The sequence below is a fragment of the Oryctolagus cuniculus genome, chromosome 17 (assembly GCF_051225735.1).
Source record: "Oryctolagus cuniculus isolate XC-2025 breed Fujian yellow rabbit chromosome 17, ASM5122573v1, whole genome shotgun sequence".
NCBI lineage: Eukaryota > Metazoa > Chordata > Mammalia > Lagomorpha > Leporidae > Oryctolagus > Oryctolagus cuniculus.
In genome coordinates this window covers 63,551,960-63,574,945 of record NC_142883.1, presented here as the reverse complement: position 1 = coordinate 63,574,945, position 22,986 = coordinate 63,551,960, and the positions used below count along the sequence as shown (strand labels likewise).

The 22,986-nt window shown below is 45.6% G+C and overlaps 1 protein-coding gene across 1 annotated transcript in view; it reads left to right on the top strand.

Moving 5' to 3' along the window:
- The window catches only part of LOC138846310 (leucine-rich repeat-containing protein 37A2-like), a 31,894-nt gene extending 16,583 nt beyond the window's left edge, over positions 1 to 15,311 (top strand). Inside the window, 6 exon segments of the mRNA XM_089317145.1 lie at positions 259 to 333; positions 8,193 to 8,311; positions 9,737 to 9,855; positions 9,858 to 10,011; positions 12,640 to 13,904; positions 14,209 to 15,311. Coding sequence (XP_089173271.1) covers positions 259 to 333; positions 8,193 to 8,311; positions 9,737 to 9,855; positions 9,858 to 10,011; positions 12,640 to 13,904; positions 14,209 to 14,412 — 1,936 coding nt within the window. The 3' untranslated portion in view covers positions 14,413 to 15,311.
- Positions 15,312 to 22,986: the final 7,675 nt, after the last annotated feature.

The following is a 22,986-nucleotide window of genomic DNA, read 5'->3' as shown; positions in this document are numbered from 1 at the left end:
ATAAATTGAAAAATAAGACAATGGCAGAAAAAGGTGTAGGTTCTACTCTTCAATGCCAAGGTCATTAATCTGATGATGCAAATAGTAAAGTCATTTCAACCAGGGCTTTCTGGAACTGTCTCCATGACAAACTCTTGAGCTGTCTTGCTTTATAGAGAAGCCAAAACTGATGTAACCACATCTTCCTGAAACAACCTTTTTAAAGACAGATCTTTTTATTGAGGTCCATACCATGAATGTTTGGGCTTTCTCCTTCAGAGACTTGGGAACAACACAAGTACCACTTACCACAGTTGAGAACATCCTCATGATGACTCTTCAATTGGAAAACCTGTAAGTTATCTTTTTCTTAGGTTTATTTCCATGTAAGTCTGTAGACTTGTTTTCTTAAGTCAGGCTTATGGAGGTATAATTTTTATGTATTTCAATTCACACTGTAAAGTTTGCTGAGTTTTGGCAAACACATGGTTATGTAACCACCTCCAAATTCCTGATGTAGAACATTTCTATCAACCCAAAAAGGTCCCTCATGGTCCTTTCCAATCAATCGTCTCCTCCCATCCCCAGACCCAGGCCCTGCAAACCACTCATCCTGTTTCTATTCTTGTAGTTTTTCCTTCCACAGTGTCTTATAAGCAAAATCATGTAGTAAGTGTAGCCTCTTGTGTCTGGCTCCTTTACTCAGCATAATCCTTTAGAGATTAAACTACTATTCATGTTGCTGCCTCTACCTATTGCTGAGTAATATTCCAATTGTGTAGTTACACCAGTTTATCCATTTCATCAGCTTATAGAACTGTGTTTTCCAACTTTTTGCAATTATAAATAAAGCCACTAACAGCACTCACATGGAGGTCTGTGAGTGGATATGTGTCTTCATCTCTTTGGTGTAAAGATCTAGGGGTAGGACAGTTCATTACCTACTAAGTGTATATTTAACTGTTTAACACACAGCTAAACTGTTTGCCAAGTAGCTGCTGCAGTCTGCACTCTCACCAACAATGTTCGAGAGTGGCAGTTGCAACATGTGTTGTCCCAGTCCTCAGATTTCAACTTTTTTAACAAAAATTTAGAAACTGGATGTTGTGGCACAGCATTAAGATACCACTTGGGGGGCCAGCACCATGGCTTACTTGGCTAATCCTCCACCTGTGGCACCGGCATCCCATATGGGCACCAGGTTCTAGTCCCAGCTGCTGCTCTTCCAATCTAGCTCTCTGCTGTGGCCCGGGAAGGCAGTGGAGGATGGCCCAAGTGCTTGGACCCTGCACCCGCATGGGAGACCAGGAGGAAGCACCTGGCTCCTGGCTTCAGTTTGGCGCAGCTCCGGCGGTAGCGGCCATTTGGGGGGTGATTGGGAGGTGAACCAATGGAAGGAAGACCTTTCTCTATGTCTCTCCCTCTCACTGGCTAACTCTACATGTCAAATAAATAAATAAATAAATAAATAAGATACCACTTGGGATGCCTACATCCCGTATCAGAGTGCCAAGTTTGAGTCCCAGCTACTCTGCTTCCAGCTAATGTGCACCCTGGGAGGTAGCCGATGGTAACTCGAGTATTCTGGTCTCTGCCACCCATGTAGGAGACCCACACACTGAGACCTATATCCTTGGCATAGTCCTGGCCCAACCCTGGCTGTTATCAGCATTTGGGGAAGTGAACCAGCAGATGGAAGGTCAATCTTTCTCTCTCTCTCTCTTTCTCTCTCTCGTTCTTTCAAATAAGTTAAAAAATAAAACTTTTTTAATGTAGCTTTTCTGCTAGTAGATATATAGTGGAATCTCTATATGTTTTTTTAGTATTTAAAAATAGTTACTTGAGAGTCAATCAGTTCTCTCACCAAATGCCACCATGACCAGCACTGGGCTAAAGCTGGAGTTGAAGGCTGGGAATTCAACCAAGACCTCCCATGTAGGTGGCAGGAACCCCAATTTCTCAAGCCCAAGAAAGGCAGGAGAACTATATTAGCAGGAAGCTGGAATCAGGAACCAGAGAGAAGAATCAAATGCAAGTGCTCAAATGCGGGACTCAGTCATCCTAACGCTGGCACCTTGGGTACACTCACTGCAGTTTAAACTTAGACTTCTCTACTAACTGACGATACTGTTGTGCAAATATCTTTACCAAGTGTCTATTCAAATCTGTTCCCATGTAGTAATTTGATGGTAATCTTAGGGAGTTTTAAGAGTGTTTTATATGCTCTGGGTATGAGTACTTTCTCTCAGATGTATGTTTAGTAAATATCTTCTCTCTGGTTGTGAGTTATCATTTCACTCTACTAAGTGTACCTTCTGAAGAGTAGAAGTTAATTTTTTTTTAATGTTGATGAGCCTATAGCAACTTTTATCTTGTATGGTTTGTCCTTTTATTGTGCCTTTCCTGAAAAAAATCTTTCAAATAACCCATTGTCTAATCTAAAGTTACAGAGATTTTCTCCTGTTTTCTTGTAGAAACTGTAGAGTTACATTTAGGTCCATGATCCTTTCTAGTTAATTTTCATGCAGAGTTTGAAGTATCTCAAGTTTTGAAGTTTTAAAAAGGATTTCCTTAGAGCCCTATTCTGACATTTTACCATAAACTCACTGCAACTTCCATTGTGACCTCCCCCCTGCCAATTGGACAAGCTAAACAGAAACTATGATAAGGCTAGTTGAGCAGACTCCACAAGATAAGAATGGGGAAAGGCCTCTCACAGCATACCCTGCCCTAATCACTTCTGTCAGATCACCTCCTTGACTAACTTCCCACATCATCAAGTCCACTGGTTTCTGCTCTAGCCTCCTCTTCCTCAACCTTGGGCAGCATCTGCCACAGTGGATCCTCCCAGGTCAGTGAGAGGCCTTCCTCTCCAAAGAGTCAAAGCTCTCATCATCAACAAGCTTTCTCAGTTAGCCAAGGCTGTGGTGTTCTAGCTGCTTTTTTCATACTTGACCATCAGTGGACAGGAAAAGTGCTAGCATTTTCTAGAGCCATGTGCAACCAAGGCTATAAAAACCTGAAAGCAATTGTTACACTGGAGTTCATTATTGGAAGTCCTCAGGAGTTTAGACAAAGCAGGCCAGCTCACTTGTGTCGTGACTCATAAGCGATGGTCCTTAATGCATTCTTAAAGACTTACTTATTTATTCGAAAGGCAGAAATACATGTAGGGTTTTTTTTTTGCCAGAGTGTTTTGGCTTTCCATGCCTGTAATACTCTCATGGGCTTTTCAGCTAGATCCATGTGCCTTAAGGGCTGATTCTGAGGCCAGAGTGCTGTTTAGGACATCTGCCATTCTATGGGTCTGCTGTGTATCTCACTTCCCATGCTGGATCGTTCTCTCCCTTTTTTATTCTATCAGCTAGTATTTGCAGACACTAGTCTTGTTTATGTGCTCCCTTTGGCTCTTAGTCCTATCATTATGATCAAATTGAACAGAAATTGATCACCGGAACTAGTGAGATGGCATTGGTACATGCCACCTTGATGGGATTGAATTGGAATCCCCTGGTATGTTTCTATGTGGGTGCAAACTGTTGAAATCTTTACTTAATATATGCTAAACTGATCTTCTGTATATAAAGAGAATTGAAAATGAATCTTGATGTGAATGGAAGGGGGGAGGGAGAGGGAAAGGGGAGGGTTGCAGGTGGGAGGGAAGTTATGGGGGGGGAGCCATTGTAATCCATAAGCTGTACTTTGGAAATTTATATTCATTAAATAAAAGTTAAAAAAAAGAAGAAGAAAGAAATGCAGAAATACAGAGAGAGAGAAAGATCTTCCATCTGCTGGTTCCTAGCTCAAAAGACCACAACAGCCAGGGCTTGGCCAGGCCAAAGTCAGGAGTCGGAGCTTATTCTGAATCATGTGGGAGCAGGAGCCCAAGCACTTGGACCATCCTCTGCTGCTTTCCCAAGTGCATTAGCAGGGAGCTGGACCAGAAGCGGAGCAGCTGGGACTTGAACCAGTGCCTATAAGGGACGCTGACACTGCAGGTGAAGGCTTAACCTGCTACACCACAGCGCTGGCCCCTTTATTGCATATTAATGTGCAATGGTCTTTAATACTTAAATATTATCTAGTAAGAATAAGTTATACCTCAGGTCATTAGCAATTTCAAAAGATTTTCCAATATTTTTTAAAATTTTATTTATTTATTTGACAGATAAGAGTTATAGACAGTGAGAGAGAGACACAGAGAAAAAAGCCTTCCGATGGTTCACTCCCCAAATGGCCACAATGGCTGGAGCTGCACTGATCGAAGCCAGGAGCCAGGTGCTTCTTTCCAGTCTCCCATGCGGGTGCAGGGCCCAAGGACTTGGGCCATCTTCCACTGCTTTCCCAGGCCATAGCAGAGAGCTGGATCAAAAGCAGAGCAGCTGGCACTAGAACCAGCGCCCATATGAGATGCCGGTGCTGCAGGTGAAGGATTAACCTACTGCACCATGGTGCCGGCCCCAGATTTGCCAATATTTTTGAAAATAATGATTTGGGGCCCAGCGCTGTGGTATAGTGGGCTGTCTCCACCTGCGGTGCCAGCATCCCATAGGGGCACCAGATCCAGTCCTGGCTTCTCCTTTTCTGATCCATCTCTCTGCTATGGCCTGGGAAAGCAGTAGATGACCTAAGTGCTTGAGCTTCTGCACCTGCATGGGAGACCCGGAAGAAGCTCCTGGCTCCTGGCTTCAGATTGGCCCAGCTCTGGCCATTGAGGCCATTTGGGACGTGAACCAGCTTAAGATGGAAGATCTTTGTCTCTGTCTCTCCCTTTCTGTGTTTGTAACTCTACCTCTCAAATAAATAAAAATCTTCTAAAAATAAATATTTTATCACTGACATCATCCCTAGTGCATCCATTTTAGTAAGCAGCAAAACTACAACATTCTCTATGCAAGATGCAGTGTTCCTGCCAGAAATGGTCCCTAGTGGGGCTGGTGTTGTGGCATAAGGTGAAGTTGTCTGTGATGCTGGCATCCCATATGGGAGTGCCAGTTCAAGTCCCAGCTGCTCCACTTCCCATCCAGCTCCTTGCTAATGAACCTGGGAAAGCAGCACAGGATGACCGAAGTGCTTGACCCCCTGCCACCCAGGAGAGACCTGAATATAGTTCCTGGCTCCTGGATCCTGGCTCCTGACTTCAACCCAGCCCAACCCCAGCTGCGGTGGCCATTTGGGGCATGAACCAGTGGCTGGAAGATTTATTCACGTTCATTCTTTCTCTCTCTCTCCCTCCCTCTCCCTCTCCCTCCACTCATTCTCTCTCTCTCCTGCACCCAACCATCACTCTGCCTTTCAAATAAATAAAACTTTAAAAAAAAAATCTTAGCCACTCAAAAAAATAAATGTTCCCTGGTGATTATATTCAGTATTGGTCTTAGAAGGATAAATTGAGGTGCATGCTGTAAAACAACTGATTTGAATGCCTCAAAAATCCCAATGCCATGAAACACTGCAAAAAAGGAACAGTTCTAAACTGAAGAAAATTAAAGAGCCATGAAAATAAAATGCAATGCCTGATTTAAAAGTAGCCAAGACATGTTTGGGACAACTGAGAGCACCTGCATGTGGACCACAATAGACGGTGATGTTAATGTTAAAGCTGACTGGGTGATAATAGTGTTGTGGATATGCAGGAGAATGCCTTTGTTCTTAGGAGACGCAGACTTCAGGTTTAGCAAGAAAAGGTCATCGTATCTACAGCTCATTCTCAAATGGTTTGTCCAAGAAGTGCATAGAGACACACACGTGGAAAGTGAATGTGGCAAAATGTTAGCAACAGTTGAATCTAAGTGAGAGAACATGTAAACTCATGACACCAATCTTTCGGATATTTTTGTAGGCTTGAAAATTTTCAAAATACGAAGTTAGGGGTAGAAAGGACTTAACGAAAATTTCCTGTTAGAATTGAAGTCTAGTAAAACACTAGCTTAGCATTCTGAGTGCATTCTTTCTTTTTTTTTTGTTTTGTTTTGTTTTTAACTTTTATTTAATGAATATAAATTTCCAAAGTACGATTTATGGATTACAATGGCTTCCCCCCCATACCGTCCCTCCCACCCACAACTCTCCCCTTTCCCACTCCCTCTCCCCTTCCATTCACATCAAGATTCATTTTCGAATATCTTAATATACAGAAGATCAGCTTAGTATACATTAAGTAAGGATTTCAGCAGTTTGCTCCCACACAGAAACATAAAGTGAAAAATAATAGATGATTTTTTTAAATGATGATGAAATCAGATCAGACCTATTGTCATGTTTAATCCCAGTGAGAGTCAAGTTGGGAGTTGATAATTTCTTTTTTTTTTTCTTTCTATATGAAGCTTTCCCTGGACCCAAAGAAGTAACATTAGTCATCTGTAACAACTCAACCATTGGTTATTCTATTGGTTAGAAAGAGCCTGGCCCACTAAGTGTAACCTACCATAGTTTATCTATTCACCTATTTGTGAACACTTAGGTTGTTCCAATTTGGGGGTATTAGAAATGAAGCTGTTTGCACTTACCCCCCCTGTAGGAACTCTGTCCTTAATGAGCTGTACTATGAGAATTAACTGCAAAACTTGTTCTCAAACAGTACTTTTTATGTTGTGGGGTGGGGGGTTGGTGCAAAGTGTTGAAATCTTTACTTAGTATAGAGTTGCTCTTTTGTATATAAAGTCAATCAAAAGTGAATCTTAATGAAGAATGGGATGGGAGAGGGAGTAGGAGGTAGGACGGGAGTGGGGGTGGGAGGGCAGGTATGGAGGAAAAAACACTATATTCCTAAAGTTGTACCTATGAAATTGGCATTCATTACATAAAAGCTTTAAAAAATAAAACAAATAAAAATTAAACTGTTTACGATGGCAGGCATTTGGTGCAGCCGTTAAGCCACTACCTGGGATACTCCAATCCCACATCAGAATGCCTGGATCCAAGTCCCGGCTCTGCTCCACCCTAGCTTCCTGCTAACATGTACCCTGGAAGGCAGTGGGTGATGCCCCAAGGACTTGAGTTCTTGCTCCTCACATGGAAAACCAAACTAGTTTCTGAGCTCCTGGCTTTGGCCTGGCCCAGCCCTGCATGTCGCAGACATTTGGGGAGTAAACTACCTAATGAAAACATGTGGTCGGCACCGTGGCTCAATAGGCTAATCTTCCGCCTTGCGGCGCTGGCACACTGGGTTCTAGTCCTGGTCGGGGCGCCGGATTCTGTCCCGGTTGCCCCTCTTCCAGGCCAGCTCTCTGGTATGGCCCAGGAGTGCAGTGGAGGATGGCCCAAGTCCTTGGGCCCTGCACCCGCATGGGAGACCAGGAAAAGCACCTGGCTTCTGGCTTTGGATCAGCGCGATGCGCCGGCCACGGCGGCCATTGGAGGGTGAACCAATGGCAAAAGGAAGACCTTTCTCTCTGTCTCTGTCTCTCACTGTCCACTCTGCCTGTCAAAAAGAAAAAAAAAGAAAAGATGTGTTTGTGTGTGTTTCTCTCTCTTCCTTCCACAGAAACTTTCGAAATGATAAATTTGAAAAAAATATAATGAAAATAGACTGACAGTTTCTTAAAAACACACACCTACCATAAGTTCCATTTCCATTTCTGGGTATTTAGGGAAGCACCACCTGACACATCCCAGGGCACTCCCTGGCAGGAAACAGGGATCAGAAATGGAGCCAGGCACTCCAGAAGGGGATGTGCTTGTCCCAAGCAGCATCTTCATGGCTGGGCTAAACACCTGCCTGGTCAAATTACTTTCACTCACCCATCAGTGAGCGAGTGTTCCTTTTTCTCCAGATCTTTTCCAACAATTACTGCAGTCAGTCATTTTTCTGGGACCAGAGTAGTTTCTAATAGTGAACACTTCCAACAGGGATGGAGAAGAGTACTCCAGAGGTTGGGGGAAGTCCTCCTGTGCACTCCCAACCCACAATGAGACTTGTGAACTGGAAGGAGACACCCCTGAGTCAAACGACAGATCCATGGTGCCCAATGCTCACCCTGTTGACTTTATTTTGGATACACCACACCCACTTCCATGCCTATGCCTCCTTGGGCCACCTCTCCCTCCTTCCTTTATTCTCATATTCAAGACCAACAATTGGCCACCAGGCTCCTACCCAAATGTCCTGGCCACATACCTCAAGAACTCCTTTGCTGGCACCTTGGCTCACCTGTTTGACCCACCCAAGGAACCCCTTTACAGGTAACTTAATTCTCTGTCTCTATTCATAGGATCTTACCCAGCCATATGGCCTGCTGCCTCTGCCAATTTAAACATACTATCGAGGTTGTCTGCAACACCGTCAAGCTTCACTGTGACAATGAATGCCTGCCAAATACGACACATTGCCGTGAGTCGGAACTTCCTGAGGATCTTTTTTTAATATTTATTTGTTTTAAATTTCTTATTTTAAAATTTTAGGGTCAAGTTTAAAGTAACAATGTAATTAATTGCTGAATTTTTATTCATTCATTCAGATTTAAACTCCCTAAATTGCTACACTGTTCCCTTGCTGAAAGTCAGGTTCGCAATCACTGCTATGTAATTTAATAACATAGTTACTGCTATGTAATTTACATATGCACAAAGGATCATGGAAAAGAGGTGGAAGGGGAAGGAAGCAATGTTGGGAACCACACACGTGGTGTTCTGTGCTCTTGGGTGCTTTGCTTTTCAATGATAACTCATTTGCACACAGTCTATAAACTGGTTTTCTATGTGTTGGGCCTCAAGGGCCCTCTGTCTTATAGAACAGGTCTACACTGCTCACCGTGGTTGTTTGTTTTTGCACTTGTATAAAAGAGTACAAGTGATGCTGTTTTATTTGGAGCCGGGGAGTTTCTGGTTCCATAACCAGAAATGGCTGCCTGGCTCCTCTGATGGAGTCGGAAGGCTCCTCCATGCACTTGTAGACTGTCCAACTCTGAACCTGCTCTGAGTCTCACGCTTTTCTATCCACAGAACACTCGGGTAATTTTAAGTATCCTTCTGTAGATGAGGGTTATTACCACTGATGTCGTGACTTCCAAAATGTGACCGCTTTCTTCCTTAGACAGCTTGAATTCGGATCTCAGTCAGGGATCTGAGGCATTAGCACAGTGATAACTGTATACCCATCTACACAGTGTTGCTCACCTTCCAGACCAGTTTCCTACCAATTATATTATTCCCTTCATCTCAAGAGGTGAGAAGGACAAGCATTGTTAATCTCCCTTTACAAGGGTGGGAAAGAACACACTGAGGTGAGGAGCAAGGCCCCTTGGCTTGACCACCTCTGCCCTCACTCCCCTTACATGCCTATCTCTTGCCATGGACACCTGTGATGGTAGCAAGAACACAGGGCCACAGGGAGGGAGGGAGGGAAGGAGGAAGCCTGTGCTCCCTCAGCATGAGGCAGGACTGTAGAATGATGTGGCTGAGAAGCAGGGGCAGAGCCACAGAAGGGGCAGCTGGGTGGGGCCATTTGTCCTCCAGCCTTATTCTAAGCCTGGAGTGGTTGGTCATTGGAAACCAATGAAATAATACTGATCATAGTTACTGCTTTTTAACACTGCGAACTCTTTGAATGCCACTCTCAAAAATATCTTTTTCTCCTTTGTTGTTGCCATTTCATAGGTTTGAGTTTGGTTTTACTTTTCTCTCTAAAGTCTCAATGGTACCCCAAATATTGGATTTGACTCCTAATTTAATTGATCAGAGTGTAGGGCTGTGGACTGACATAAAGCTGTCCCATCAGTCTTCTGTGCCAAAAAGCAGTCTCTTCTTTTTTTGACAGTTGAAGAAGCATCTATAGGGAACCCAAAGGGGGCATTCATGAAGATATTGCAAGCCCGGAAGAACAACACCAGCAAGCAGCTGACTATTGAGCCAGGGAACCCAGTATCAGAGAGAAACAGTTGGACTTCCCAGGCCGCATGAGTGAACAGCGAGACCTCAACGATGAAAGTGATGTTATTAGTGCACTGAATTACATATTGCCTTATTTCTCAGAGGAAAATCTACAAAATGTAGAATCAACATTATTACCATTCATTACACTGCTTTTTTCATGTCGCTCCCCCTCTTCGCGGAGGAACGACACAGGAACCTGCGCTGTTCTTTCGTCTGCTCGGCCCTCCCCGGGTTTGCTGCTGGTTCTTCCCGGGTTGGCTACTATCCCTTCCACCTCCGTGGAAGGGCAGTTCCCCCTAGCCACATTCCCCACTTCCGCAGGGGAGCGGCACACCGCCGGCCGGCTTTCTCGGGGGCTGCACAGGTGTTCCCTCAGATGTTCCCCTTAGATGTTCCCTGGTGCATGCCATCTCTCTCCTCCTTTATAGTCCTCCTCCGCCAATCCTAACTCGGCTGCCCACACGCCGAGTACGCTGCTCTCCAATCAGGAGCAAGTCCTACAGTTTATTAGTTGAACTGGAGGCAGCTGTGCGGAAGCTGTTTACTTCTCTCCCAGCGCCATATTGTGGGAGAGCAGATGCATAGAATAAGTCTTAATTCCAGTAACTCAGTCTAGTCCTGTTTGCTCCCCACAGATCCCCCTTTCTTTTTATTTTTGGCGTTGATACGCGCCTGTCTTCGGTGTCCCGCGGCACACACTCTGCTCTACTTGCTAGAGTTGCCACAGGTTCTTACAAGTCCTATCAATCAGGCAAACCGAATCCAGGTCCTCTCTTCGCCATGTTGTGAGGAGGTTTTTAGGCGCTGATGCGTGCCTGTGTTCGGTGCCCTGCGGCTCACACTCTGGTCGAGCTGGTGCTTACCGCCTTAATCAGGCAGACCGAATTCAAGCCTCCTAATTGCTGTATTGTGGGGAGGCCTTACTGATGTTAATTCGTGCCTGTCTTCGGTGACCTGCGGTGCATAAGCTGCTAGCCGCCGCAGGTGCTCATCGCCTCACTAATCGGGCAGACCGAATCCAAGCCTTCTAATTGCAGTATTGTAGGGAGGCCTTTCTATTTCTCTATTTCTCTATCTCCGGGCATTCCTATTTCTCCCATTTTACTTCTGTCTGCCAACATTCCCATTTCTCTCATTTTACTTCTAAACTTCTGTTTCTCTTATCCCTGCGGCTTCCTGGTGCCTCGCCGTGCCGGCAGGCTCCGCCCCGAGGCTACTTCTCGGCGCCTCGCTGGCTCTGAGCCGCTTCAGCCTGTGCCTCTCTCATCTGTGCGGCTCGGCTTTGCGCGCACACTCCGCGGTTACTCACTAGCCCTTTCGCGTCTGAACCACGGCCTCGCGCCAGGTCCGCGTTCCCTATCTATTCACGCCCCGTGCTCTCTCTGCACGCGGCGGCTTCCGCGAGTCACACAGCGTAGCTTGCGTCTCCGCCACTAGCATTCAATCCAAGTTCCCCGGGCTAGCCTGGCGAATTCAACCCAGCATACGTCTCCGCCCCACGGTTTGGCTTCCCGTCCTTTGCTCCCCGGGCTAATCAGACGGATCCCAATCTGGCTTACATTTCTGCTTCTGGTTTCAACTTTTCGCCCCCCATTCCCGGGCTAACTTGAGAATCCCAAAGTGGCTTTCGTTTCCGCTTCGGCCTGCCCCCCGCGGCTTCAATTTCCCTAAAATTTTTCTCTACCTGGTATGTTTCCCCAAACTTTCCTCCAACGATATTCCTCCCTCATTTCTCCTGGCCTCTCCCCACAGTCCGCATCCGAGTCTGTTTGTTCTAGCTTTCACTTTTGCTTTCGACCTTAGAGATTTCTCCCAGCTTTCCCCCGTAGTCCGTATCTGAGTCTATGCCTAGGCTTTCAATAGCTCCTTCCGGCACCTTTTTCGTCCGGCTTTTCCCTAGGCTGTTTGCTAGTCTCTCTCTCCGATATTTTCCACTTCTTCCCGTTTCTTTCCTCCTAAGTTTCCTAATCCGTCCTAGGTTTCCTATCCGAGTCACGGCACCATTATGTCACTCCCCCTCTTCATGGAGGAACGACACTAAGCCCTGCCTAGGCTTCATATCCGAGTCACGGCACCATTATGTTGCTCCCCCTCTTCGCGGAGGAACGACACAGGACCCTGCGCTGTTCTTTCGTCTGCTCGGCCCTCCCCGGGTTTGCTGCTGGTTCTTCCCGGGTTGGCTACTATCCCTTCCACCTCCGTGGAAGGGCAGTTCCCCCTAGCCACATTCCCCACTTCCGCAGGGGAGCGGCACACCGCCGGCCGGCTTTCTCGGGGGCTGCACAGGTGTTCCCTCAGATGTTCCCCTTAGATGTTCCCTGGTGCATGCCATCTCTCTCCTCCTTTATAGTCCTCCTCCGCCAATCCTAACTCGGCTGCCCACACGCCGAGTACACTGCTCTCCAATCAGGAGCAAGTCCTACAGTTTATTAGTTGAACTGGAGGCAGCTGTGCGGAAGCTGTTTACTTCTCTCCCAGCGCCATATTGTGGGAGAGCAGATGCATAGAATAAGTCTTAATTCCAGTAACTCAGTCTAGTCCGGTTTGCTCCCCACATTTCAAATGTGCAAGATAGAGATAAGTCCCTGAGCTATGTGAAAACCCACATAAGGAGGCCCTCTCATCCTTACAGAAATAAGTTGAGAAAGCTCTATTTTCTACAGAATTTGTTAGATGAAGAAATTCAAGAAAAAATTGATGATGTTAAGAAGGAAGAAAAGGCCATGCTTATGCAGCCTATCCTGTTAGGTCATCAATTTAACCCTCAAATCCTCCAAAAGAAATCAGAAACTGCCCCGTCACAGGAGAACAGCCTGGCAACCATGCCAAGTGTGGGGTACAGGCTGCAGAGAGTGAAAAAAGTCATCAAGGGGCCAAAGGGCTTACGGGAAAGGCACCTCCAGGAGATGAGGAAGAGCCTCGGGAGGAGACGGGGCACCTGGCCCTTTGCGGAGAGCATTGGGGGAAGAAGGCTTGGGAGAGCAGGCTCCAGGGAGCTGAAGGAGCTTCAAGTGGCTCAGAGGCCCAGGCAGGTGGCCGGAAACTCCTTGCACACGGAGCCCTTGCTCACAAAGGAACGTGAGGCTGCAGCCCCCTCTTTCCTGAAGAAACACATCCTGGGCAGGCCTTCTACCTCCCCTGCAAAATCTCTCTCTGAGATCAACAACAAAGGAAAAGACTTAACCTACACCATTTTTGTCTTAGAAGATGCCAATGCTAGAGCTAAAAATAAGGCAGCAGGGAAACCAATCTTGCATTCCAGACAAAATTACCGCTTTCACAAAACTCGCTCTCACCTGGTCCTCCGAACCCCCAAGGCCAAACTGAGTCGGAAGTTCAGAAGGAAAAATTCCCTCAACAGGCAGATGGCTGGGAAAAGGCCTCTGTTCCCTGCACTGCGGAGTCTCATAAACTCCCCCTCCGGAGAGGCTTTCTCATCCCCTGGAGGCCTGCATTCTCAGGGGAGTCCTCCTCTGAGAGAACCTTCTATAGAAGACACTAGGGAGGAAAACCATTCCGGAGGGCGTGTTTTTGAAGAAAACATTTTGCCAGAAAACACCACTGCACATGAAGAAATGCTCCCTGGTGACAAAATGCACACAGATCCTTCAGCTACAGATTCTGCTGGGACCGAGTTCGACCTAATGCTGACTGTGGACCAAACCAAGGAAACACAGTGGGAATACCCCAGCAAGGGCACTGAAGCCCCCACCATGCCCGTAGGCTTCACCTACCCTGTGATGCTGTCCCAGGGAGAACAGTTTGAAATTCAGCTGAATCAACAGCTACAGTCCCTCATCCCCAACACTGACGTGAGAAGGCTCATTTCTCACGTCATCCGCACTCTGAAAATGGACTGCTCTGAGGCCCAGGTGCAACTGCCCTGTGCCAAGCTCATCTCCAAAACAGGCATCCTGATGAAGCTCCTCAGTGAGCAGCAGGAAGAAAAGATAGCCAAGGAAGAATGGGACACAGAGCAGTGGAGGACCGAGACCTATATCAATGAGAGTACAGAAGCCCCGAGTGGACAGAAAGAGCAGGAGTCGAGTAAGGTGAGGACAGGAGATCTGCACTTTCCCATCCCTTAGGAGACCCCACGCGGGAAGACCAGGGGCTCCCAGTCCAGATCTTGTCTCGGTAATGTAGCTTTTGCCAAGACGGTGACACTTTGTTAGGAGGCAGACCTAACACACTGTAGAGAAAATGAGTAATACCAAGATTATATATAATACAGCAGATTTTGTATGGTCTTTTAAGATCTTTTACGCCACTCACCGGAAGAACGGGGTTCTGAATATTTAGCATCCATATTTTCCAGCTCTTTATTCTGTCTTTTTAAACTGTGCTCTTTCTTAGCTCGCAAAAGGAGCTCAAGAACACGGCTATCACAACAAGCTCATCGTGGCAATATCTGTGACGGCAGTGGTCACAATGCTGGTTATCATCTTCTGTCTCATTGAGGTAGGGACGACTCATTCAGGTTGCCAGAGTGCATCCTTCCTTTGTAATAGATTCGGAATCCACAGACTGTACATCAATGCCACTTTCCACGTACCATGAGCTGACCTTCCTCTTTAGTCACCAAGACCGAGATGCGCTTTACTCTTTCCCTTGAAAAGCACATTCCACAGATTTTTAAAGGAACCCCACTTGTGGGAAATCTCTGTGCAACTGGAACCGAGATAACAAGGGACTGGACATTTGGAGAGGTTAAGTGTAAGAAGGCCAGAGTAAAGTGGCAGAAGTTCTCCAAAATTGTGTCAGGGATTTGATGTACTCTCTTCTACCACTGATTTCTTTCCTCATTGCTGAAACGATGAGATTATATACTCTCCACCCTCGAGGAACTGTCTCTGCCCTTGGGAGAAAGGATGCAGCCAAAAGACAAAAGTATTGTCTTACAGAGTCATTAGATCTACGTAGCATCCCACTGCTCCAATGTCTAAGACTTTGTCTAAATGAGTTCAGCTGATGCACTGCAGCTGACTCCTGCATCAAGCTGCTCTAAGATGTGTTCCCTCCCTGGAGCTTGCCTGCACCCTCCCACACAGCCCAGTGTTTTCACAGTCCCACCACACAAGGCTCCCACAGCCACAAGCACCCAGCCCCCTGTCAATTCTCCCAGAGTCTGGCATCTCCTCTAGGTTGGTTTCTGGGTTCACGGTCACTAGCTGGAGCAGCTGTTACGTATCTCCAAAATGGTGCCTGCCCTCTCTTGGCTAGTTACAGCATGCCAGTGCCTGAGGTCGGGCAGAGAGAAACGTGAACTCCCCCACTTTTTTTTGCTCTAGGTTGGCAGGTACATCATCCCCCACAGAGCTCCAAGCCAGACCCATGCCAGGCTTTTCCCACAGCTTTATTGCCAGTGGCTTGAGCTGTTGCAGTATGGTCTTGCCTCATTCCAAAGCTGGTGCTGAGGCTCTCAGCTGCTGGGGTCTCAAACTGTGCAAGTCCACACCCTCCACATTAGGTCCACAGCGTCCATCCAATTTGCATGGAGTTTCCTCTACCATTTTCTCCCTAAACCTTCCCTGAGATTGCACTCCTTCCACTTTTTTTAACTATCCACCCCTAGACTAGAGCAGCAAGCTGCCTCCCTATGCCACCATCTTGAAAAATCCCTGAGATGTGATGATTTTAAATAGCCCTTGTGTGAACTGTTGAAGAACAGTGAATTTTTTTCTTCATACTAGTTGTTGAACATTTTACTTAGTGTAGGGTTAATCTTATGAGTATAATGTTAACTGAAAATAGATCTTCATAAAAAATAAGAATGGAAATAGGAGAGGGGGGAAGAATAAGGGATGGGAGTGTGGGCAGGAGGGAGGGTAAGGTGGAAAGTATCACTATGTTCCTGAATCTGTATACATGAAATCTGTCTATCTTCAATGAAAGTTTTTTAAAAGACATGTCTAGCCACAAGAAGTAAGTGATCACAGCATAGAGATGAGAAAGAGACCAGCATGGGCAGTGCCCACCCTAACACTACACAGTTTCAGTGTAGGGCAGCTCCTGCTTCATAAATTTAGTAGTTTTTATCATCTATTTTTTCCTAAAAGATGGCAGCTGGTCAGATTTTGTAAAAAGTTTTCTTGGGGTTTGAGTTAAGTTGCCTTGAATTTGTAGATTAATTTGAGAACTGACATCTTTATGATACCCTAGAAACATGACATTTTATGGACTTCAGAAGAGCATCCTCATCACATAAATCTTACACAACTTTCGTTGAGTTTATTCCAAGATAGTTTATTCCTTTCTATTGCTATTAAAGAAGGGCTCTGTACTCCATTTTCCCTCTAGTCACTGGTGGTGCACAACAAACAGGAGATTCACTGTACTACTCTCCTGACTCAGCACCTAGTCACCTCCCCGGACCCACACGTTACGTCCAACAAAATGTCAGCTGATTATCTTGGGCTTTTTTTTTTTAGGTTGTCCACCATCTCCTATGCAAATGATGACAGTTTTGTCTCTTCCTTTGCAGTAATTATACCCCATTTATTTTTCTTATTGCACTAATTTCAGCCTTTTCAACAATGATGACTAGTAGCAGTCTAATAAGTATCCTACTCCTGTTCTTGCCTTTAAAACACCATTGTTTAGGTTTCTGGTCCATACTTTCAGCAGGTTAAGGGTGTTTCCTACTACTCCACTTTTTTTTCTTCCAGATTTTTTAAATTTTGTTTAAGGACTACAACTTCCATGTTCCCAAATTAGTATAGATGAAATGCATGACGCTGCACTCCCATTCCACTTTTAAGAGGACTCACTGATGACTGGCTGTCAATAGAATGTATTAAGTCCCAGAGGCATTCAAGACCAAGGACTGTGGAAGAGTGAGAACTATTAACAAGACAGAATTCCTGTCCTCAAAAAAGTTATCTTATTGGGCAGGCAAGGCTTTTAGAGAAAGAAAGGGAAGGTAAACGATTTGGAGATAGAATCATTATGGTGAATAATGATTGCTTTTCCTTACAAAAAAGATTTACTCTCATAGAGGAAGAGGAAGAGAAGACATAGAAAAATCTTCAACGTAAGTATCAGTCTGACAATTGTTAGAAAAATCTTCAACGTAAGTATCAGTCTGACAATTGTTACATTAGAATTTTAGAAGTAGAGGAGTACTGAGAACTCATCTATTTAAACCTGCTCATTTTAGAATGAGGACATTGCCAGAGGCAGAAGACTATCCATCTGAGTGTTTTGCCTGATTCCAGCAAATCTGGTCCCCAGCCATGGCTGGGGAGACGGCACCAGCACGGACACATGTGCTGTCAGTGGTCCTTCCGAGACACAGCAGCTAGGGAGGGGCTTTGTTTGTGCTGTTCCTGCTGCTGGTGGCATCTGGCCAGTTCAGAGGCCTTTCCAGAGGCTCGGAGAAGGGCTATGGAAAGACACATGACACTGGGGGAAGGGGGACAGTCGCCCTCAAGGCTGCTGGAGAGTAAAACGTATGAGGTGGCTGGAAAACTTACTGGTTTCCAGACCCCCGCTGCCTATGCCTTTTATTCACACCTTCTCAGACCGTTTGTCTCTCCCTGTTATGGTAAGGATACAAGGAGAAAGGGACAATACTGGTCCCATAGTCATACTGCCAGTGAGTATCACAGAGAGGAAGGTTCCTCCCCAGCCAGGGACTTCTCCCTTGGTCACAGTGAGCTTGGGCTGTGTGCTACAATTTCTATTGCAAATCAATACCCACACGCTCTGTAGACACAAGCAGTTGCTGAAACAATGCACTCTTTTTCTGTTTTAATCATATTCAAAAAGGGTACCTTGTATTTCCACGCTGGTTTTGCCCTTTAAACTGGTTTCACAACTCAATCTTCCATCAGTGACAGACACCCTGCAGTGAGAAAAATCTTTGAGCTGGGTAACGTTGCTATTGGACTCGGGCATTGCTTCATAGGATTCAATTTATAGGGGACTAAAGCAGCTATGGAAACACAAGCATTTTCTCCCTACACCCCAGTGAATGATGCTTGTGAGGCTAAATCCTAAAGGGGCAGGTGTCAAATGCCTCTGGAGAGAGAAAATACTTCTGCCCCGTGTGGTGGTGCAGTGTGTCCACTGCGCAAGCACACTTGGCTGAGAAAGGCACTGGGACTGACAACAGACAAAAGTCTCCCCAGAGACACTGCAGGTCTGTAGGGACAGAGGGCTCCTGGAAGCCCAGCGCCCTGGGTACTGCATCTGAGACCCCAGGCTTGTAGTGAGCACTCACTGCAGTGATGGCTGAGGTGCATGTGTCGTCCCAGGAAGACCTGAGATGCACACTGTGAGAAGTGAACAATGGCACTCGTCTCTAATGGTCTTGTGTGTGTTTTTCCCCAACGAGCTTTCACCAATCAGTGCCTAGAAAGTGTTTGGAAGATGAGACTCAGGTAAATGGGAGGAGGCTGCAGTGTGTGGCTGGAGACAGCAGGGAAAATGCTCTATTTACATGTCTTTTTGTCTTTCCTAGGGCTTCTTCCGGCTGAGGTGGCCACTCTGGCTGAGGCGTCTGCTCAGCCCTTTCGGTGGCACACGCAAGAAAGCCAAGGACTTGCCCCCAGACAAGGAGCCTTCTGTAAAGGAAGAGTTTCCTGACAAGGACGCAGGGTACGTGACAGGGCCACTTCACCGTACTGAGTTTGGGGAGGCGGGGAGAGTGGCAGGAGTGGAAGCCTTGCTCTGCTCTCTTCCCACAGGGAGCTCAGCGAGGCCCCCGCCGAGAAAACGCCCCCTCCAGAGTCCTTGGCAGAAGGTGAAGAGAGCGAAGCCCCCGAGGAAAACACGGAGTGACCGTCCCACCTCTGTCACCTGCAACTCCTGTTTTCTGATATTGGCATCTCAGCGGTGCTTATAAAATACTTAATTGCTTACATTCATGGGTGTGATATTCGTAAGCAATTCTAGCCAGGTGGCGAGAAATTAAAATGTTGTCAAATATTTATTGTATGCAGTAACAGGGGCCACAGGCAAGAAAAGCAGGACTGCTTCTAGAAGCCTCCGAGGGAGTCAAGCCCTCCCCAGGGGCACAGCACCAGCAAGAACTCTCACCTCTCTTCTTCCATTAAGTCAGTCTCCAAGAACCCGAAAACACATCCCCAAGGTGTAGACTTTTAAATCAAATACCGGGTGTTCTGGTGCTTTCTTTCCCCTGGATCACTGAGAACCAATCAACAGAGGGGGATTAGACCTCCAGCTCACAGAGGACCCGCTTCCTCTGGTCGGTCTCGGAGGGCCTTGGGGTGGTCAGAATATTTGGATCTTAATACCTCCCAAGTCACTGTCCAAAGTTTGTCACTGGGAGTGAGAAGCACTTCAGCAAGCTACCAGTATTCCTGAGTCTAAAATATAAGATGAAATGGTACTAATAACAATGAGCAGAGGCCAGCGCTGTGGCGTAGTGGGTCAAGCTGGCACCTGCAGTGCCGGCCTCCCATATGGGAGCTGGTTCAAGTCCCAGCTGCTCCACTTCTGATCCAGCTCTCTGCTATGGCCTGGGAAAGCAGTAGAAGATGGCCCAAGTCCTTGGGCCCCTGCTCCCATGTGGGGGACCCAGGGGAAGCTTCTGGCTCCTGGCTTTGGATTGGCTCAGCTCCGGCCATTGCAGCCAACTGGGAAGTGAACCAGCGAATGGAAAACCTCTCTCTCTCTCTCTCTCTCTCTCTCTCTCTCTCTCTGTAACTCTCCTTTAAAGTAAATAAACAAATCTTTTTAAAACCAAAACCAATGGGCAGTGGCAGCAGCCACTGCCATTCGGGATTTTCCTAATTTGTGCCAGGCTCTATGTCTGGCATTTTACATTCTTGTATCACGTATCCCAGCAATCCATGGGAGCAAATGCCTTTATTATTATTTTACAGATAAAGAAACATGGCTCAAGGCATGGAGGTGACCTGCCCAAAGTCACACATCCAAAAGTGTTAGGATTTTTTTAAAGATTTGTTTATTTGAAAGTCAGAGTTACACAGAAAGAGCAGAGGGAGGGAGAGGGAGAGGGAGAGGGAGAGGGAGAGGAGGAGAGGGAGGGGGAGGGGGAGGGGAGGGGGAGGGGGAGGGGGAGAGGGTCTTCCCATCACTCCCCAATTGGCCTCAATGCCTGGAGCTGTGCCAGTCTGAAGCCAGGAGAAGAGTTAGGATTTTAACCCAGGGCTGTTAGACTCCAAAGCCTCTGGGACCTGCTGTAGGGCACAGGGATAGAGAAAAAGAACAACCGGGCCGGTGCTGTGGCATAGTAGGCTAAGCCTCCACCTGCGGTGCTGGCATCCCATATGGGTGCAGGTTCTAGTCCCGGCTGCCCCTCTTCCAATCCAGCTCTCTGCTATGGCCTGAGAAAGCAGTAGAAGATGGTCCAAGTGCCTGGGCCTGTGCACCCATGTGAGAGACCCAGAAAAAGCTCCTGACTGCTCACTCCTGGCTTTGGACTGGCCCAGCTCCAGCCTTTACAGCCATTTGGGGAATGAGCCAGAGGATGGAAGAGCTCTCTTTCTTTCCCTCGCTCTGTCTGTGACTTTGTCAAATAAATAATCTTTAAAAAAAAAAAAAAAAGAAGAGCCACCAAAGTGGTGACAGCAGTGATGATCACACTGATGGGAAAAGGCGGTGGCTGCTACTGTTCACTGAGCACCAGCTGAGCACCGGCACAGTACTAGGCAGTAGGGTCACAGAAACTCCCCCCATGCTGGTCACATTTTATAACTGGGGGAGGGGGATGTTGATTTGAATGTGAGTGTTGGATATAAACAGGGAGAAATCACAAATAGAGACTTTTGTACTTGCTGGGCTTCCCGGAGACTGGATGAGGATTCCAGACAGCTGCAGGTTTCTATGTTGGCTTACTTACAGTATTTACAACATGGTACACAATGTGAGGCTTAGATAATGTTTTTACGTAATACAGTCCCAAATTAAATAATTCTTATTAGTCTCAATAATAAAAATAAGCCCATCATATTTTTTAACTTTTATTTAGTAAATATAAGTTTCCAAAGTACAGTTTATGGATTACAATGGCTTTCCCCACCATAATTTCCCTCCCACTCACACCCCTCCCATCTCCCGCTCCCTCTAACATTCCATTCACATCAAGATTCATTTTCAATTATCTTTATATACAGAAGGTCAATTTAGAATATATTAAGTAAAGACTTAACCATTTGACATTCTTGTTTATGGCATCAGTAATCTCCCTAGGCTCTAGTCATGAGTTGCCGAGTCTATGGAAGCCTTTTGAGTTCGCCGACTTCGATCTTATTCCGACAGGGTCATAGTCAAACTGGAAGTTCATTCCTCCCTTCAGAGAAAGGTACCTCCTTCTTTGATGGCCCCATTCTTTCCACTGGGATCTTTCATTTAGGTCTTCTTTTTTTTTCCAGAGTGTCTTGGCTTTCCATGCCTAAAATATTCTCATGAAGCCCAGCATATTTTAATATAACAGTTTTTTCAATGTCATCAACATTACTTTGCGTTTACATATCACTTGATAATCTGAAGAACACATTTGAAGATAATTGGAAGAACACATATGAGGGTATACTCCCTGTATTATTTTTGCTAAAGTTCCTATAATAAAGTAACGTAAAGCATAGACACTGCTTTTCTCACAGATCTTGAGGCCAGAAGTCTGAGATCAAGATGCTGGTAGCCTTTGGTTTCTTCTAAGCACTCTCTCCTCAATTTGGCTATCATATTTCTTTTTTTTAACTTTTATTTAATGAATATAAATTTCCAAAGTACAGCTTATGGATTACAATGGCTTCCCCCCCATAAAGTCCCTCCCACCCACAACCCTCCTCTTTCCCACTCCCTCTCCCCTTCCATTCACATCAAGATTCATTTTCGATTCTCTTTATATACAGAAGATCAGTTTAGCATACATTAAGTAAAGATTTCAACAGTTTGCTCCCACACAGAAACATAAAGTGAAAAATAATAGATGATTTTTTAAATGATGATGAAATCAGATCAGACCTATTGTCATGTTTAATCCCAGTGAGAGTCAAGTGGGAAATTGATAATTTCTTCTTTTTTTTACAGAAGATCAGTTTAGTATACATTAAGTAAAGATTTCAACAGTTTGCACCCCTATAGAAACACAAAGTGAAATATACTGTTTGAGTACTCGTTATAGCATTAAATCTCAATGTACAGCACATTAAGGACAGAGATCCTACATGAGGAGTAAGTGCACAGTGACTCCTGTTGTTGACTTTACAAATTGACACTCCTGTTTATGGCATCAGTAATCTCCCTATGCACCAGTCATGAGTTTCCAAGGCTATGGAAGCCTTTTGAGTTCTCCGACTCTTATCTTGTTTAGCCAAGGTCATAGTCAAAGTGGAGGTTCTCTCCTCCCTTCAGAGAAAGGTACCTCCTTCTTTGAAGACCTGTTCTTTCCACTGGGATCTCACTCACAGAGATCTTTCATTTAGGGTTTTTTTTTTTTTTTTTTTTTTTTTTTTTTTTTTTTTTGCCAGAGTGTCTTGGCTTTCCATGCCTGAAATACTCTCATGGGCTTTTCAGTCAGATCCGAATGCCTTTAGGGCTGATTCTGAGACCAGAGTGTTGTTTAGGACATCTGCCATTCTATGAGTCTGCTGTGTATCTCGCTTCCCATGTTGGATCACTCTCCCCTTTATTTATTCTATCGGTTAGTATTAGCGGGCACTAGACTTGTTTATGTGCTCCCTTTGACTCTTAGTCCTTTCATTATGGTCAATTGTGAACTGAAATTGATCACCTGGACTAGTGAGATGGCATTGGCACATGCCACCTTGATGGGATTGAATTGGAGTCCCCTGGTATGTTTCTAACTCTACCATTTGGGACAAGTCAGCCTGAGCATGTCCCAAATTGTACATCTCTTCCCTCTCTTATTCCCACTCTTATGTTTAACAGGGATCACATTTCATTAAATTTCAACACTTAAGAATAACTGTGTATTAATTACAGAATTAAACCAGTCATATTAAGTAGAGCAGACAAAAAAACTACTAAGAGGGATAATGTATTAAGTTGTTCATTAACAGTCAGGGCTATGCTGATCAAGTCACCGTTTCTCATAGTGTCCATTTCACTTCAACAGGTTTCCTTTTTGGTGTTCAGTCAGTTGTCACCAATCAGGGAGAACATATGGTATTTGTCCCT